Genomic DNA, 20021 nt, shown 5'->3' on the forward strand with positions numbered 1-20021 from the left:
AAAGGAGGAGCAGAAGATCAGGCAAAAAGTGTCAGGAAGTGAGCAAGTTTTGATAGCCATACCCCAGCTTCCTTTCAAATGAGGAAATTGAAACTGAAATTCTGTTCTGCTACTGGAATTTTTTTTTTTATTTAGTCCCACATAAACTCAGTAGCAATAACAGAGAAAAAGATGTAGACACACAGAAAAGCCCCAGTACAAAGTTCATCCTCCCTCAACTTGACCCAATCTGGTTTTTTCCCCTCAGTCTGACTAAGTTTGAGCTTCTTTCAGCAAGCAGGCCCTGCCTGAAATATCGTAACAGATGGACTCAGGCTGACATGAGCCAGGTGCTAAGAATATCTGGCATTTAAATGATCAGAGTTTTATTGCCCATTTCCATTAATTTTAGCTGACTTTGAATAAACGTCAGTGAACTCAGCCTGCTTGAATCCACCTTTGACGGGTCCTTCCCAGCTGCACTCATGCTCAGCCCTTCCATGTGCTTTGTCATTCTATTGGCACCCTTGTTTCCTCACCATTTTGGTTACTTGGATGGAAAATGGTATCTGAGTAAGAATTAGTCACTGCTAGGTGGCTTGATCATCAACTAGTTCTTTAAAAGAACTCCCTAGCATAAATATATTATAATTTTTATATAAATAAATAAATCAGAAAACTTAACATCACAGATTGGACATTAAGTAAATAACAACTAAAACCCAGGCTATATTACAAGTGAAGAGCATCTTACTGAAATATTTTATTTAATTTATCAAAATGCTAACTCACCATTATTAGTCATAACAAATCTTCATACAGTGACAAGTAATAAATTAAAAACAAAGTTATACAGTCACATGTAAAGTATTTCTACTTTTATCTACCCATAAAACACTTACTATATTGTCTCCTTCCTCGAAATAAAGCATGCACTCTTAAGACCTTACAACTTAAAGTCCTTTTAAAATATTTTCATATTGATTGTATTACAAGAGTATGCTTGTGGTTTTATAACCAGCCATTTACAAGGCAGCATTATAAAAAAAGAATTTATTGCTGTACTTGCTGAGCACCTCAGAAAAACACATTCTTTTGGTGTGGGCTGAATGACAACTCGCATGTCAAACAGTACTTGTTTCTGCATCACACAGAACAGAAGATGATACAAAGCCCTATCACTACTCATAAGCAAACTGTGATGCAGGACACAGGAGAATGAGTCTGAAAATTGTCTTCTTCAATTACCTTTACCAGAAGGCCCTGCAAGCTACCCAAGCAGAGCAAACATACATATACTACAGGGAACACAGACACATGCATAGCACTGGGGCACTTCAGAGGGAAGTTGCCAGAAACAGCCAGCCATATTCAAAGACACTTGTCACCTTTCTCTGACTTACACTGTTACAGCCTTGGTAATCTTTGTTATTTCTGTTTTTAACTAGAATGCGTTACTTATTCACTTAGTTTTATGCCCAGAAACAGAAGTTAAACACACCCTGTTTGTTCCTTCTCTCTAATTACAGAGCAGAAGCTACTTTTAAAGCTGAAATGAGGATTGCAGAACAGCTGTTAGAGAGGAACATTTTGACCATTAGCTGTGAAGGAAGCTCTTAGGAAAAGTGGTATGTGTGGCCCTGCATCACATGAGAGCCAGCTTTGACTTTGTTTTGTCTTTAAAGCACCAACAGACATGAAGCCTCTGAACTGCAGGGCCTGTGCTGTAAAAATCAAAACAACAGCTTGGTTGCCACAGAAGAGAAGGTTTATTTGATTTTTATAAAAATGCTACTGGAAACAGGCTACACAAAACGAGTAAGTTTGAAGGATACATTTTGACACAAACTCATGACGTAATTCCAAGCTCCTGAGGTGAAGCAATGCCTTGATGAGAAAAGGAACAGCAGCCCCATGTTCTACTTAAATTTTGCCATCTATCTTCGAGTAACCTAGACAAAATTATTTCACCTTTTACACCTTAATTTTACTAACTCTGAAGAGATAACACACAGCAGTAGCAACCTGCATATGATGTGCAGGAAATATTATTACAGCATGTTTACACTATTGTATGTTATGCTTATTAAGCAAAGAAAAACAGTTCCAAAGGAAAGATAAAACGTATTGCTTGCTCCTCTGCCTGCATATATGGACTACCCTGCTGCTTGGCACCGCAAGACGGAGCCTGGATCCTGCTTGAGGTGACTCAGGAAGATAGGATGGTATAAGAGGCAAAAGGCAAGCAACAGCAATAGTTATTTGAAGTGATTTGCAAGTCTTTGGAGATAATAATGATTTTTATTAGGAGATAAAAGTGTTATAAAGCTCCTATTTTTTTAAAGGCAGAATTTTTTCCAGGTGAAAATGTTGTGTTTTTTTAAAAAAGGAGTATAAGGAAATCCCAGATCAATGTCTTTACTGTTTTCAAAATGTAAGATATAAAATATGTTTTTGAGCAAACACAAGACATTGACTATTCATGAAGTATACCATAATGATCTAAGGAAGAAGTTGCACTTCCTTATTTTAATACAAGATGATCTAACTGCACAGTGGTTACAAACTATTTCACACTGTAACATCCTGTCAGCTTAGCAAATAATCATCTTGAAACTCTGCAGATGCTAGTTTAATAGATTATCTCCCTATTTATGCAGTATTCAGTCTTTGAAAGAATGGGTTAGCTCCTCAAACAGTGCTTTAGAGAGACTGCATTTAAAAATTTGAATACTGACTGGGCTCTAATTAGAGAAGAAAAGAGTGATCTTTGGCTCAGCCAGGTCCCAGTTTTCATCTGAAAAACCTTTCTGGTTTAAGTAAGGTCTGTAACTCCACTTTAACGGTATGCCTAAATCTTTGGAACTGCTTGTGAACACAGATGCTTCTCACACAGAGCACCAAATTCAGCCCAAAAGAACAGCAGAAACAAGTGAGTAGCGCAGACAGCAGCCAACACACACTCACTGCTAGTAAATACAGATCCTCACACCTTGGTAAGTTGAAGCAGACAACTCTTTGCAACCTAGAGGACAACACCAATTCCATTGGCTATCTGCTGTTACACACCTCAATTCCCAGGTTGATTTCTTATGATAATAAAACAATCTTTGATTTACACAAAAAAAAATTCTATATAGAAAAAGTCCCAAATGAGACTTTCAATACAAAAGCCCTGCAGATGCTTAGTACAGTTTGACTATTACATTTTACTAATCCAAAACACCAAACAAATCCATGTAGACTGGATCCTTTTCCAGAAAGATAAAATGTAGTTTCAACACAAACCATGAGACTGAGGGAGGAATCTCTGGGTGAAGTATTTCAGACTATGTTTTACAGCCTTCGTAATAATTCAGAATGCATCATGTTGATAAATTCTGTAATGCTAAACCTAAGTCAACGATGTAACCCAAGAATAAGTCTAAGAATTCAATTTAGAGATTTTTTTGTAATTCCGTGGGGGATATTGTCTTTTTCTTTTTTTAATCTAAGAGCAACTGGCAATTACACAAACACCCACATTAAGAGAAGACAATGATTATCTGTCTCTAGGCTAACACCTAAACTAATTAGCTCTCAACAAGCACCTGCTCTTTCACTTAGCACAAACCATGAGAACATAAATATCCACATACACTAGGGAATGAAGTATCTTCCTTGTTTACTCTTAATGGTGTTGACATTAGCTTCATTAAGAAAAAAATTAAGAAGTTTAATGGCTGCTTTACAAGAACCCCCAATGACCCTAACTGCTGTTAGTAATGGCTTCTGGAAGCATAAATAACATGCTATAATGGCCATTAGAAATCAGTATTGGCTTACTGTTTTCAGAATGGTATTCCACATACACCTCATCTTCCATTCTACATTTCTAGATGGGGGAAACTGTCGATGTTCGGTGACTTTGGCAAATACTGGTTTTAATGTCAACCACTGCAATGAAGATTTTTTCAAAAGGTCTTAGTTCACTATACACACAAACATATCATGAGTACACTGTATCACAGGTCTTAACATAGACCTGCAACACCTTCATCTTCCACCTATAGGGGATCATGTAAAAACTTCCAGATCAGGACTTCAATATTTGAAAGGTCAGGATACCTAAACAAACAACCAAAACCCCCCAACACGCACACAATCACACTGCCACACTGTTTATTTATTTATTTCTGATCCAGACACAATCATTAAACCCTCCTAGAAACTTTCTTTTTCTTTCCTGGAATCCTGTTTGCTTAAAAATAATATTTAAAAAAATGACAACACCACATTATTCTTATTTATCCTCAAAATATATAATAGCTATAGAATTTCTTTGTGGTACTTTTCCTTTTTAGACATAAAGTAAACAAGTTCATATATCTTTTTTTTTTTTTTTAAAGGAGAGTTCCTTTTAAAGTTCCTAGGTCCTTTCCTTTTTTTTTTTTTTTTTTAAAAGACCCCCGCATCATGAATCTTAGCACAAAGCATTACAGTTACATCCTATTTCCCACAATGAAAAAAATTTTCATATTGCAGTGTCCAGCACGGGACACTTTATTTCCTATAATAAATCACAACCACCTCACAATAAAAAACACAGTTTTCAGATGCATTTGAGTGGATTTTCCCCACCTTATATTTGCACAGCACTTAGCACAGTGTGGTCTTGGTCCACGACCAAGTGTGTCAGCCACATAGCAATACAAATAAAATACAACACATCTAACAGGAGAAAAGCAGACTTCTATGCTGAACCAAATTCAAACATTACACTACAGATTTACTTTGTGTGTCCAAAAATGCTTTCAAAGTGTCTTTGCCAGCCTTCAGCACTTCTGCTGACCACATCCCTACTGGTCATAAAAGAAGTCTCAGGTTCAAGAGACTTTAGTATGGTCCTGGGTTGTCAGTGACGATATGTCCCTGCTAAACCATATACTTTATCTGCCACCCACAAACATAAGAGCCTAGCAATAATGATCAAAAGCTGTACTATATGTACTAAAACATTTTAATCCCTTTATAACACAGAGCACTCACTTGTTATAAAAATGCCACAACACACCCTACCGAGATTAGAAGCGACTTACCTATTCAGCAGTAAAAAAAGACACAAACCAACCTCCTACAGGTATTTCAAGTTTTCCCTGGATATTTAAGTACCTCTTTCAGCAATTTAAAGCCCTATTATGCTAAAAAAAGTACAAGCAAAAAAGGATCCAAAATACTCTGTAACAGAAGAGTCAGCTTTTGGCTTTCAGGGGCATTACTATGCAAAAGACAAACCCAGCAAACAACTTCTCCATTCATCCGTGTGCAGAAACACACGTAAATTATCAGGCCTCACAGCTTACCAAATCTGCCTTTTCTAAGCAAAATAAACTTGAGGAAAAGTTTATGGGCCTGAAAATTTGTCCGGTGTTCCCAAGTGTATCAAGTGGTGTACTAAGGGGCAGTAAATAACCATTATCTAAGAAACTTACTAAGTCTTCGACGCTTTTAATTTCGTGCTCCGCAGAGTGGGGCGGCGGGGGCCCGCGGGTGGCCGTGGGCCCCCGCCACTCCACGAAAGCGGGCTGCGACCCCCCGACCCTCACCCTCCCGGGGCAGCTCCCCTCCCGTAGAGGTCTCTCACCTGCGGCCGGCGGAAGAGGAGCAGGCAGCGGCGGGGCAGCGGCTCAGGGCTGGTGCCGGGCGCTCCGCCTCCACCTCTTCCTCCGCTGCCACCTCTTCCTCCGCCGCCGCCGCCGCCTGAGGTGTCTCTGGGGCCCGGGGAGCCTCCCTGGCGCGGTGAGGGCGGGACGCGCGCGGCGGCAGCGCCCTGCCTGCCCCCTGGCGGGTGGCGGCGCCGCCACTGGCCCCTCGGAGGCCGCTGTGAGGGACGCGGGAGCCCGCCGCGCACCTAACGGTCGCCGCTCGTCAGGCGCCCGGGCGGGATCGCCTCAGCCTCGCCTCGGTCACTGGCCTTTAACACCCCCGCAGGAGGGGGAGCCCCTCAGCTATCCTCCTCAAGCCGGAGGGGCTGCGGGCAGGGTCTGCAGCACCCTGTCCCTCACAGTTCATGAGGGCTTGGGAGGTGTCCGTGTCCCCCCAGCCAAATTCACGCAAGGGAGAGTGAATAGCCATTGGCATCCACGCTGTAGAGGTGTGGAAACAAACTTCTGCCCAGGACTCTAGAAAATACGAAGGTTTACAGCCAGCTTTTTAAAAGCTGGCCACTGTTGTGGTGCTTTTGGCAGGACTCCAAAAGTCCTGGCAGCCATGCTGCACCCAGGGACGGCAACCTGATCCTCACAGGCCATCACTGAGGCCATCCTGCAGCATCAGTTTCCCATTCCTCCATTTACTTACTGCTTTAGTTCTCTCGGTGTGTTTTGAGCGAGTTTCACTGGGTTGGCAATGATTCCTCAGCATATCGAGCCTGGAACATCTGGCTGCTAATTCTGACCAAGCCTGGCTCTACAACACATAAGTCCGATCCAAAGCTCATTGCAGGCAATACAAAGAAATGCTGATTTCCGTGGATTTTTGGATTAAGTTTGTCTGGGGAGGTGTTAGTCACAGGTGACCGCACGCAGCCCGTGGTAGGCAGGCGTGTGCCCCGGCTACCTGCAGCTACAACCACACATTAGTCATCCACGGTCAAACCATTACTGTGATAATACATTAGTAACTAAATACAACAATTTTTATTTGTGTACTGCTAGCCAGGTGGTATTTTCTACACTCTGTAGGCCCGAGCTATGTACTTGAACTGACCATCTTGGAGGGAGCAGCTGTTCAGACACACCACACGCATGACAACTTCCTTTGACTCTCTAAGCTCCTGCTTGAATGTTGGTGGGCAAATAGGAAACGTATTTTCTGAGACTGCCCAGCCATTAGGATGCTTTTGGGCTGCTAGGACTGGGAATCTTGGAAAGGAATTTAAATCCAGTTTCAGCAACTTGGGACAAGTATACGAGGAATATAGCCACAGAAGAAGTGGTTACATACCTGAGGCACAGGACTGGGCAGCAAGTGAGCTGGACTCTGCTCCTCTGTTCCCTGCCCTGCAACACTTTTATGCGCAGTCTTGAGCAAGTTACTTAATCTTACCTAGGTCCTCCCATTCCTGTTTTGGACATCATGTATCTTAAAAACACCAGGAAATTATTGGAGCATTCAGATGGAAGCAGTGCATAGGCTATTTAGACCATTTCTTTAGGGGAGAGGAGAAAAAGGATCTTCCAGTAAAACGATTGTTAAAAAGAATCCCTTGTCTTCACTGAAAGTTGGATTAGATAACAAGATTTAAAAACTGCAGGAAATGGAAAATACATGGTTCTGCTGAGATCATAAATGGAGTCGTTTCAGAACAGATGGACTCCATTTACCACTTCATCAAAATTTTGTGGACCTTCTGAGTACACAGATTGCTTAACATAATTTCTGCATACCCACAAATATTTGCTGTCCCAGAGTAAGATCTAAAATTCCTGCATGATTCAATGTGACCGACATTGTAAATTTTTTTTAATGGCAGCAGTTCCAAAACACTCTAAGTAAAGTGTTATATGTACACTGTTGTGCAGATTATTCTTAAGCTATTGGTAATTAATGTAACACATTTCTAGCAAAATGGATGTAAAAGGAAAAAAATAACATATGGAAATTAATATCCAGTTAATTAGCTGCTGTGTATGCTACATATAGACTTCCCCTTTTCTTTTCTGCTGCTAATTTTTCTCTCAAGTGCCGTGCAGCTGAAGTAGTCAGGGCTGATTTTCACAACACAGATGCTGCCACCACCCCTTACTGGAGAGCACCTGACACTGCTGGGAGCCCTGCTCAATGCAACTACCCAAGTGTAAGGTTCTGTCCTGGGTGAGAAAAAGTGATAGCACCTAACCTGTCATTTTAATGGTTTATCTCTTTGCACCTACAGATTGATCTAAAATAAATTCCCTATGTGTATGTGATAACTGTGAATGTTTGATATTGTGAAAATGTAGCGCTTAATCGAAGGTCCATCTGAAATGATGTTGTCCAAATTAGAATAAAGCAATCCCTAGGGTTTTGTTTGCTTCTGTGAAAGCGTTCTTCATAGACAAGCAATCATTATTATTTTCAAGCTCTTGCTTAGAAAAAAGTCCAGCAGCTCTATAATGATACATACATATTGAATATATAAAACCAGAGTATTAAACGCACAAATCTAATCTTTCCAAAGATTGAACTGGATAACTATAATCTATCATAAATAATTTTAGATTTTTATTTAAAATAAAATGTAACACATTAACTGATAAAATCTAATATACAAAATTGAAAAATAGTTTGAATTTTATTATTTAAATTATTTGCAGATAGGGTGTTTATACCAAATCTACTTGCAGTGTCATTTACCAACTGAGTTATAGAGCATTACAGAAGTCTGTTTTGTACAATTCAGATGTGTGCTTCAATGTAAATTGCCATAGTACCCAGTGCCATGAATCATTATGAAATAGGGAAAGATCACTATTTTTTAAAGAAGCAGAAACAGAAAAACATAGTAATCTTCAAGTATAATTCTCAGGTGGGGGGTTACATTTTCCTCTTGGTAAGTCATTGTGCATTCAATCTGCCTTCAGCATATGCATGCTTGTACTATTCACAGTAGTGAAGGGGATGACAGCACTTGGTCCCAGCAAGTTACTTCTAAATCATTTTATTGGCAAAATGTTTCAACATTCAGATTTTCAGTGGCTCCCATAAATGAGTCAGCTAGGACTCAGAGGATGGTTGCTGACCAAATAAATATGTGATGAAAGCAAATCAGAAATATAGTTATAACCTCAGAAAATATTCTTTTAAATCCTTAGGAATAATTTGAAAATTAATATACAATAGACTATTTCATGGGTTAGACATAATGTAATCTTCAGTAGCACAATATGTTAAGTAGTACTTTCAAAATTAGCAAGTAGACTTTTAAATATATTCAGTCCTTTTAAATATTCCTTTGACATCCTGCAACACCACAGCAGATAGCATTTAGGAAAGCATGCTTTATCATGCTGCCTTTTTGCAGTTCCTCAAATATCCAGCAACAGTGACCAAGACAACCTTAACTTCTGCTTTTCTTCACTAGTTTCATGACTCTGATTCAGAAAGCCAGGAGTAAAATGTTGTCTTTAATGAACGCTACAGTAGGAAGTATTTATTAGAACATTTTCTTTTGTTTTGGATGAGATTTAGCATCTATTTACCAGTGTGCATATGCACACAATACTCTCTGTGGCCACTGATCAGTTTAGAGAATGAGACAAATAACTTAAGTAAATTATTTGCTATTTCCTGTAAATTTATGAGGTCAAAGATCTCTAATAATAGAACAACCCCAAAGTGCTAGGCAGTACATGCTTAGAAAGGATGTAAAGAGAAATTATTTTGATCTGCTACATTGCTATCACCCTCATTTACAGGACAATATTAGAATCAATTGCTGAAGACCATTAAGCTAATGCTATTAAAAGCAGAAGTATCTTACTGCATCAGCCAGGCTAAAGAGAAGGTAGAGTTTCACTGCTGTTACATAGTTTGCATTTCTAGGTCCTCGGATCAATTGAACAAACTTTTGGGAATCATTTGCTGATTTTCTGTAAATAAAGCAGTAAATGCCATACATGTTTCTTTAGGGAAATTAAAAGCTATTCAGGTATCTTGTCCTAACTGTTATTTCTTTTAAAGTTGTCTGAGAGTCTAACTGACTTGGAACGATGATTATATTTTCTAGCATTCCAGATTTCGTGAAAGTCAGTGGGACTTAATTCTACAACAGCAATTTCTCCAAAGAAAAATTCAAGCCCAATGCAAACTCACAGCACTGTGAAATGATAGAATAAATTAGGAAAAGTGCCAACAGTCCAAAAAAAGTATGTGACTGAGGAGCTAATATGATGTTTTCTAGAGGAAATGAAGGACTTAGGAATTCAAGTCCCACTTCCTGCAGCTCCGGAGCCTGGGCTAGGAGGTTTTGTTTGACTTCTTGGATTAAGAATCAGAAAAATATCTCCATCTCCTCTCCTGCTCATGCTTAAAGTTCTTTCTCCAGAGCGAGAACATGCATTGTGCCTTGAAAAATTAGTGCCTGGCTAATTGCTTAAGCCTTTTACCTGTACCTGCGGGTGTGATTTGGACTGCACTAAGGGCTATAGATCAGATTTGTTTTAAAATCCTTCTGTATACTCAAGTTGACCTGTATTAAAATGGAACATTTTCTTGTAGAAATTGAATTACTCTCAACAATGCTGAGTGACAGAAGACCTGGTCTGTGACTTCCTAGAAAACTGTTAGACGGTCTTATTGAGGGGTCACTCCTTCTTTTCGTTAATTGGCAAGTTACACATGGGAAGAAAATAAGTGACAGGAAGGCCATTTCTCTGTTAGATACCCTAACACTGCAGGTGGAGTTTATAACAAAATGGAAGATGTTATTGATTTAAAGAACACAGAGAAGAACAGATTGTTTTATTTTCACAGTGAATGATTAAACTATTTAGCTAACTGTTTTCAGTTTGTACTTCCAATATCTTTGTGTTAGTAGCTAGGAGGGCATATTGGAAAGAAAATAATACTTTGGAAAAATCAGTAAGGAACAAATGGACCATGTACATTATTAGGGAAAAATGCTTTTATGTAAATCGGAATAAAATTCTAGAACAGAAAGTTCCTAGAGAACCCACTAGAATTTACTAAAAAAAGTCTGTTACAAGGTAATTTTAAAAATGTGTGGACAAACTTCACCTGGTTAAATCAACATAGCCCTATTATATTGAAGCCATTGGAATAAAAATTATTTATATTACCTGAGCATCTAGCCTTTTATATTAACTTACTGAGCTTAAGGAAGTAGCTGACTTCTTGAAGATTAGATTATTTAGATGGCAAGAGACAATACAGAGCAAGTATACAGCCCTCCCTTTATTTTCCTTTATGCTGAGGAATGGAGTGTGTTTTCCTCCAAGTAGTTGGTATTTTCAAACAAATCGATATAATAACTATCCCAAAGCTGAGGGTGAAACTTCGCTAGCTTCTAACACGATTGTATCAAAATGGATACTTGCTGTTCTTTAACAGTGATCCATCCAGCTCATAAAATTAAGTCTTAACCAATGCCAGCAGCCAGCTAGAATACAAGACAGCTGTGACTGCCTATGCAGGCCAGATGAGGCACAAAGGTAGAAAAAGTGTATGAAGATTGAGACATTGATGAGGACACAGAACAAGAAATGAAAATAAGTAACTTTCTAATAATGACATCGGAAAAGTAAACATCAGTTCTATTTATGTCCTTTTAGTACTGCACCAGCTCATCACAATAGTTAATTGTAGTATTCCCTTACTAAGCAGCACCAGAACATTCAGACTCTCCCAAATGTATAAATACAGTAATTAGAGTTCACAAATCCTGTTTTTCGTGGATGGATTTTTATGTCTAAGTGTTGATAACTAGAAAAAAGTATGTAATACAGAAATTATAGAACTAGCATTATTTCATGACATGTTTTCTATTGCTTTTACTTCAAAAATACTCCTCTAAAATCACCACTGTAATCTAAAATATTACTCTATTGAATTTTATTCAATAGAAATAAAGTGCAGTGATGCCATTTGAAGATTTAGGGGTTGTTTTGGTTTGTTTTTTTAAATCAGACTGTCCATGCACGGTAAAGTTACCAGACCAGCGCTCTCTGTAACTGCAAAAGTTGGATTCCTTCCCTTTTACGTTAATGCTTCAGCTTCCAGATTCCTAACTTCTGTATTCGCCTATACTCTCCCAGAAGTTTGTTCTGGTTTTGATAGACCATCATGTGACTTTGTTCTGAAGAATTTAAAAGTACTTCGTTGTTAAATGTATTTATGTAATGTCCTTTGTGTAGGAAAGCAGGTCCGGAGCAGCGAGAGCTGGCCATGGTGGTCTCTGGCCCATTTCACCAGAGGTGAAGGCTGCCTGTCTGCACAGCCGGAGGTGCCAGGGCAACCCGCTGCACCGGCTCCTCTTTGTAGTAGCAAGTACTACTCTTACTTGGCTTTTGACCCTACTAATATTGTTTAAACTTTTTTTTTTTAGGCAACAAAATGCGGTTTTCTCAGCTATACCCTTAGAGTAGTGGGATTCTGTGGGATTTAGGATGCATAAGTGAGGCAGTAGCTCAGCAATACCAGGTAAGTTACTACTACCTGAAGGTGCTATTGTCTGCATACAAACAACATTATAAAACAGAAGCCTTCAAACTACCTTTCATAGTTGGAGTATGTTGCTCAGACACTGCACAGAAGTGATTCACTAGATGGCACACACTCCAGCTCAGAGATGCTTGAAGTTTTCAGCAATTAGATTGCTTTATTATGTTATCTTGATGGATAAAAGTTGGTATCATAACATAGATTCAGTAAGACACGCTTTGGGATGAATAAAAATCTTATAGAAAAGATTACATTATTTTATAAGTTATCCCTACCTTGCATTGCCTAAAATTTTGAAAAGAAAAAGCAAACAAGCTAGTGTGGAAGGAAGACAACATGAAAGATTTCTACCTGCTGTTGGGCCAGCCATTGATTTTTCTAACTGAGAATGGTCTTTTCATAGTTAGTGATTACCAGGCAACCACAGATGAGTTTGATTCAAGATCCACTATAGTGAAGAGGAAAAAAAAAAACAACCCAGCCTTAATCAGTCCCCTACTTATTGTAAGAACGAACAGTCTTGTTTGGAAATAGGCCACAGAAGGAGGGAAATGCAAACAGCAAATATTAATACATATTTCACCTAGACCACATAATATTATTGTTATAAGAAAAATATTTCTTCATACTCCTGGTGCAACATTCTGTTGTATACAGACCAGCAAGGTGGATTTGTTTTGGTTTTTTTTTTAAGATGGGAGCTTTAAGTTCAGGAATGATATTGTTGGTTACATTGCCAGGCAGCATAAACAAGCAGTTTGAACCAGGTTTATTTTCAGATTTCACTCTTACCACATCTGGTACAGTGAATGAACTTTAGACCTGGGAAAAAGCAGCTGAGAGCACAGATTACTTTCTCTCATAGCTATTCAGAAGCATTTGATTGCTTAATGATCTTTCAGCTCAAGAGTCAAACATTGCTTCATACCTAAGCAAAAGTAGTCTTATATACCTGTACAAGAGCATTTTTTTTATTTTAAACAAGCAAAACACTCACCAAATCTGCACCCATGGTTCCTCAGACCTCCTGCAGCACCACAAAAATGCATTCTTTACAAGCCAGCTCTTGCATACAGCCAAGTGGATTCTTCCTCAGGTGTTTTGTACTATGGGAAATTAGGACTTCATTATACAGAAGGATTTAAAAAAAAAAAAATCAGCCTAGCGTCCAAACATTAGATTGTTGAATGATTTGCACAGAAACTAGCTTCAAATACGGATGTATGAGGGCTAGGGGGACATATTCCTACTTCAGCCTGCTCAGTTAATGAGGTTTGTGGTTTTTTATTTTTCTTTAAAAAGCAGCTGTAGCAGCAGAAATATTCTTTTTAAAGCACTATCAATCTCCATCCCCTTCCTGCTTCACTATAGCCTGTTGGACAGGATTTGGTAAGTGCCATATTCACCACCAAATCTCTTGGACACAAAAACCAAAAGGTGGACTCAGGGTTAAAAAAGGATTAGGAGGCTCAGTTCAGCAAGTTTACTGTATCAAAAGCCATCAAGGATTAAAAAGACATCTTTTGAACAACTCCTAGCAGGAGAGAGCAGAACCAAGACATACCAGCATCAGTCTAATTGCTGATAAACACCTGTGCAGCTATTTAAACCTGCTGCAGAACGTAGAAACCTTCAACATACTTCAATGGTGAGCAGATTCACCGCTCAGGTCATTCAGTATCTGACAAGCAGTATTGTCCGAGCAAACTGACTCACCAGAAGACTCGCAGCACCTCACTGTTCATGCATCTTGGAAGGAAGGAAGATGGCATTCCTCCAAATGGCTTTTATGCAGAGGATCTCCCAAGATTTCTTCTTTGTCTTCCCTTACTTATTTGTGGACATAAGTGATTTTCAAGATCCCATCACCTTTTACCAACTAATTTACAGCAAACTGAAGATTCACACTCCTTTTTTTTTTTTCCAAGCTTCATAAATATCCGAATTCACCAGTGGTTGCACTGCTATAGGAAGAAGCAAATGGGAACAGGCCATTTTTAAGCTAGCTACTGCCAAGAGAGAGGCCTATTGAACTGTACCCCAACCAAGTCTATGGTCAAGGTGTCTAGCAAAGGAATCACACTTCTGTTAGAAGTTTTTGGAGTCCACAAATGAATAAACTGGTCATGGTGGGGAAATCACTAAATATACTGAGAGTTAAAATCAAAGCTGTGCAAAATTAACTGATCGAAATTTTAGAGTAATCTAAAATGTAGATTAATTTGATCTAGCACTACCATGCTAAAATGCACAGGTAACAGCCACTTTCTCGCTCTTTCATTCCTATTTCCTTTTCAGGTGGATACTTGACACAAACTCTGGGCTTGTAAAGACCCAATAAGGCCATTTGCATTTTAATTCTTCTATTACTCAGGACATTGTTCATTAAGTAACTTGCAAAGGATTCTTGGTGTTGGGTAATTTCTCTGGGATCATCTCAAACATCCTAACAACCAACCTTTGAAGATTAGTTAATTAGGCTCAGAGCAAATTACTATGAGGAGGAGCCCTGTAACTTTGGCACAGAAAAATCTACAACTCTGAGGTATCCAAGCACCCCAAGAACTGCAAGGCTGGTTTCAACTTATAGATGAAACCATGAATACATATCTGCCAGAACTGCTGGTAAACGACTCACAGAAATATAGTCAAGACACACATTTAGGTCACTACAACTGGAAAACATCTTTGAGGAAAACTTGTGGAAACACTACAAATTAGCTAGAAAATAAAGCTCTCAAATTCTGCACTTTCAAGACAAACACTGTTTCAAGACATGGTGAACTTGATTCTTAGAAAATTATTTTGCATTATTGAGCAGAAGAATCAAGTTCTAGGAATCAGCAGAATAAGTAATCTCTACTTTTTGCACTTTAACAGTAGCTGGAATAATTAAATGTATTTTTTTGTTACAGCCCCTAAATGGGTAAACATACTTCCTTCTTGAGTAATTACATGTTTTGTCATCTCCTATAGCCTTTACTCTTTAGGAAATAAAGTTGGAGTCACACATTCAGTTTTAACACCTATCATGAGTTTTAACAGCCATCAAGATGTGGAAAGGCTGGATTCTTTTACTTACAATACATTTTCAAGATGAGACTATTTTCTAATCACTTGCTCACATGTTGTGTTTAGGATGCACACATGGTGACTCCAGGTATAAAATGGAAAAGGTCCATTTTGACAGTACATAAAAAAAGAAGAAACTGCCACCAGCCATTGGACTACTAATTATTTTCTAAAGATTAAGTTCTAGGAAAACAAGTTTATTATAAACATTTAAAAACCTGAGCTGCAAATTTTGAGGAAGCTGCACAGAACACAGAGGTCACTAAACAGAATTATGTCATGTCTCACAAACAGGAAGATTTACTTACATTTCAGCTTCTTTTCTGCCGTAAGGTAGAAGACTGACAATTAAAAAAAAAAAATTCAATAAATACACAGCTTTTAACTATAAACACCATTTGAACTGTTCTTTAAAAAAAAAGTAAAAAACCCCTTTAACAAATCCATCTAATGTCAAACATGAAGATATATGAACATTTCAGCTTATTTATGTATTGCAGATGGTCTTTGGTAGAGTACCAGCAGCAAGACTGCAACAACCTTCAGTATGTGTACATCTCCCTACTGCTTTATGCAAGGAAGATAACCAAAGTTAAGAACATACTTTAGTAACATCAACCGTGCTTCAGGAACTATGCTAAAGAAGGTTTCTAGCTGAAGGTAACTCAAATTAACTTTTGCATACTTCTACAATGCCCTCCTTGGCATGGCGGCTTTGAACAGCTGCTGTCCTGCAGCTGGAACACTACCCCTAACCCAAGTCCAGAACGCAAAGTAAGCGGATCCTTGCACACGTTTCCTATGTATAGTGCAGAGGAAAGTTAGAGAAAAATAATAAATTAAGAACCCTTTAGACGTGCATATTCTTCCACTTATTCTCAGGCATACAGACTCTGCTGCAGCTCTCCTGGAAGGAAACACGACAGACCAGGCCCACTTGGAACAAAATAAGCTTCCAAATTCCAGGCAGAGGGGCCCAGCACTCAGCTGGGGAAGCACCCAGATACTACAAAAACGTTACAAAGCACCTTGAGTAGTCTGCTCTTCCCACAGTACTGTGAAGGAAAAAACAGGGTAAGTGTCAAGAATGGTGATAAACTGCAGTAGTTAGATTAAACATTTATTTTTCATATATTCACAAAATCTTCACAAAAGTATTGAAACTCAAAAAGGAATTAGACTTGAGTCAAATACAGAGATGAAATGTACAAGACAAATGAGCAGGCAAACTAAAAGGTCTTGAAAGTATTTTACTTCAGATTGAAAAACGAACAGTTCAACTGTTCTGTTTAAATAAAGATTTGCAAGATATACAGTATTTTATGAATACAATGCTGGTCATTTGAGGCAATGTAAAACACCTCAATTTTTCCTTCATGCTTTTTTTTTTTTCCTTTTTTTTTTCTTTTTTTTTTTTTTCTTTTAGAAAGATACTGTTTACCAAAAAGAAACTTGAGCAGTCCAGGAAAAGCTATTTTCCATTAAATTTATGAAAACCATAAATTGAGGCAAACCTAAGATTCCCAATGGAATCAAGATTATCTTCCCGCTACCACCACCTTAAAATTATCACATGCTTATTGGAACACTAATATCTGCACCCTAAGAGTACATTTGCTTTCAACGATGAGGGTGATTCTTTTAAAAACACTTCAGTGTGGTAAATGCGATACAGATCTTTGCAAGTATTAAGTTTTGGAACAGTTTTGCTAATAGCAGCTAACAATACTGGATTAATATAATTTATAAATAATTGTTCCCTAAGCGGTGAACATAAGTCTACACATTCACAATAATCTAAAACAAAATAAATACTGTGATTATGCGTAATGTGGTACAACTTTTACTAGTTTCTATGAACAAAAGCTCAACATCTTGTAGATAAAATTATTTGATCAAATTAAAATATGAATCTAAAATTTAAAAAAAAAAACCATTGTCAAATTAACATCACTTAAGCTTAGTGTTTGAGTAAATGTTATGACTTTCCATATTTTTGGAATACATATATTTTCTTTTTTGAAGTAAAACACTTTAACACATTGAAAATGTTTATCAATTTAAGTGATGACATCAGTTCTGGTCTTATTTTAGCATTACTGTACTTTAAAAATCATTGCACTCATTAGTGCCCATTAAAGGTCAGGTTGGTCTGTAGTATTCTGTAAATGTATATTAAAAAAAGTTTCTAAAAGCTAATAGTACTTTTTATAAAAGCATCATCTGCAGAACAGCTGCATTAAATACAGCCACGTATGCCGAGTACAGACTTTCCTCTTTAAAGAAATATGTGAAAGTAAATGCCACTTAACTTTCTACCATTAAAGTGTCCCAACTCCTGTTCCAAGCTATGCCTGTGAGTGTAATTACACATTTAATTTGCATTCATGGCATCAAAGTTACTGCAACCCAGACTTGTAATGCGACTGAACCAGACAAATGTGGAGTTTAAATTAAATGATAACTAGGTCAATGAAGAAATACTATGAGATATGAAAGGTTTGGGTCTTTAAGGCAATACAAAATATATTTCATTGTTTGAAGTTGTTTTGGGTTGTTTTTTTTAAATAATTAAGTGTAAATATAAAAAATGCCTAAGAGGGGGGTGAGAAAAAAAATACTTCAATTGTAAAATTTACTTAAAGCTTCAACAGTTATCATCTCCTACAGGAGTTAGCAAAAATATAAAAGACAAAAAAACCCAGACCTGGAAGGGGAAGGGAAGGCACGAACAAAGAGGCATGGGATTAAAGCAGCCCAGGAATGCAAACGTCTGTAACAAACTGAGTTTTGTTGTTTCTTTTTTTAAAACCAAAAAAAAAGAAGAAAACAATCACCACCAACAACTAAAAAAAAAAACCCAAGTGGCTTTATATTTCTTTAAAAAAAGAAAGGGTTGGGGAGAGGCCACTAAGGGGAAGAAGAGAAGGATGCAACTATAAAACCCCATTGCCTGAAATGATGGCACTCAGAAAACAAGGTGAAGGTTACTTCTCCGAGATGACAAGCTCAGTGTCTACACAAAGTACATGTACACTTTATACAAATGAAAAACTTCATTTGCCACCATAAACCTTTCTTTCAGAGGAACAGCTTTTGCAGATCAAATGTTCTATTACATCTTTTAAATGCCAAGAAAAGAAATTCTGAGCAATATAACTAGTAATGTCTCTTTATATGGATGTTAAGATGACAATTCAGATTATTTTCCAAACTAATCCTGAGAAAAATTTATGTTTACAATTTAAACAGTAATGTTATGTAAAAAGTATTAACAAATCCACTATTACAAATGTCAGTTTTCCTATATGGTCATCTATATATACACAATAAAATGGTAAGTATATGCAAAAATAATAAAAAAATCATGCACAAATTACTTTCACCTTTAAAAGGCTGGGTTTCCCTCAAAATACAATTTTTTGCTTTTTTTTCCTATTTTTTTGTGTTTTATTTGTTTGTTACCACCCCCTAGACACACTGAGTACTACCTCTACAGGTCAGCATGAGCTGATGGGAAATACATTTATTTTACATTCAAGCTTTTATATCCTAAATGACCCTGTTGTAGCATATGACTTATCAAATGAGCAGCCTTTTTCCTCTTTTTTTTTTTATTTTTTCTTTTTAAATTTTTTTCTTTGTTTTTTTTTTTCTTTTTTTTTTCCTTTTTTTTTTTCCTTTTTTTGTTTTTTTTTTTTTTGGTTTTTTTGCAGTGATCAATCTTCATGATCCGTTCCGTGGCGAGCTGGGAAAAAAAAAAAAAAAAATGCAGTTGCTAATCAATGTCTGAACAGTCTGAAGCTCCGGAAGAGATCCAAGGAGTCACTATCAAACTATCCCGTAGCATGAGATCATTGCACACAGAAGAACAGTCATAAAATAGGCAACTATCTACAAAGGTCTGAAAGGGCCGCATCCCTCTTGTGTTTCCTCTTTTTGCCATGGAAAAACTGATGGTGTGATTTGCTGCCTTGATGCTGTTTGTTTGTGACTGAGGTACCGTGGCTTGAGTTTGTTGGACCTTGGAAGCCTTTGTTAGAAGAGCGAAATAACCGTGCAGATCCATGCTGTAAAAGAAAGAGAACATGGTAAATCAGTGCTAAAAAGAAAAAAGCATGGCAATTACACAACCCTATTTGTGGATAATGAGGACTTTAACTCATGAAAGTGTCACACTTGAAAAAATTGATATGGCAAAAGAAGCTAGGCCATTGCTTAGAGAGCAGCACAGTACCAGGAATCTTTCACTTCAGTGGTTGCAAACAAATGTCCATCTCTAGACCCAAAACCATGCAGGTCAAGAGAGCAGAGCAGAGCACTTTGAATTTTGAAAAGGATAGAACTGTTCTATAGCTCCCATTTCGCAACCATCAAAATTTCTGTTTTACCGAAACAGAAGTCCATAATCCAAGACGACAGATGAAGATTGCTCAAATCTCCTATCTTCTGTGCAAAATTAAGACAACAGTCTTTTAAGACCAGGACTAATTTTATACCACATCTTTTTACAGATGTAGAGTATCTCACATCGTGCATATTCACATTCCAGCACCAGAATTAGCTCTGCGTAGTAACACAAACACACGTTCATGGTATATCCAAGGCCTAGGTTGTAAACTGTCTTGTTACTAGCTAGAGATAGATCATCAGCAAGTAGGAGGCAGCAAGTCTTCAGAATTACTTTTCAGGAATAATATTCTAGAAGATTCCAGACTGTTTTTCATACATTAAAGAAGTCCTAAATTCTGAAATAGTATACAAATTTA

The 20021-nt window shown here is 37.7% G+C and overlaps 2 protein-coding genes across 6 annotated transcripts in view; both read right to left on the minus strand.

The window, feature by feature from the left end:
* Positions 1-5728, minus strand: part of ADCY7 (adenylate cyclase 7) — a 68072-nt gene extending 62344 nt beyond the window's left edge. For 3 of the 4 annotated variants that reach the window (XM_072871943.1, XM_072871947.1, XM_072871942.1), the window contains exon 1: positions 5603-5728. The gene's annotated coding sequence lies outside the window, so the exon portion shown is untranslated. The remainder of the gene's footprint in view (positions 1-5602) is intronic. The other variant, XM_072871946.1, reaches the window with a different exon arrangement.
* Positions 5729-16359: 10631 nt separating this feature from the next.
* TENT4B (terminal nucleotidyltransferase 4B) overlaps positions 16360-20021 on the minus strand; it is a 44993-nt gene continuing 41331 nt past the window's right edge. For both annotated transcript variants that reach the window (XM_072872704.1, XM_072872703.1), the window contains exon 12: positions 16360-19322. In XM_072872704.1, the coding sequence (XP_072728805.1) occupies positions 19143-19322 (180 nt within the window). In that variant the 3' untranslated portion in view covers positions 16360-19142. The remainder of the gene's footprint in view (positions 19323-20021) is intronic.

Source organism: Ciconia boyciana, chromosome 9 (genome assembly GCF_034638445.1).
Source record: "Ciconia boyciana chromosome 9, ASM3463844v1, whole genome shotgun sequence".
Taxonomy (NCBI): domain Eukaryota; kingdom Metazoa; phylum Chordata; class Aves; order Ciconiiformes; family Ciconiidae; genus Ciconia; species Ciconia boyciana.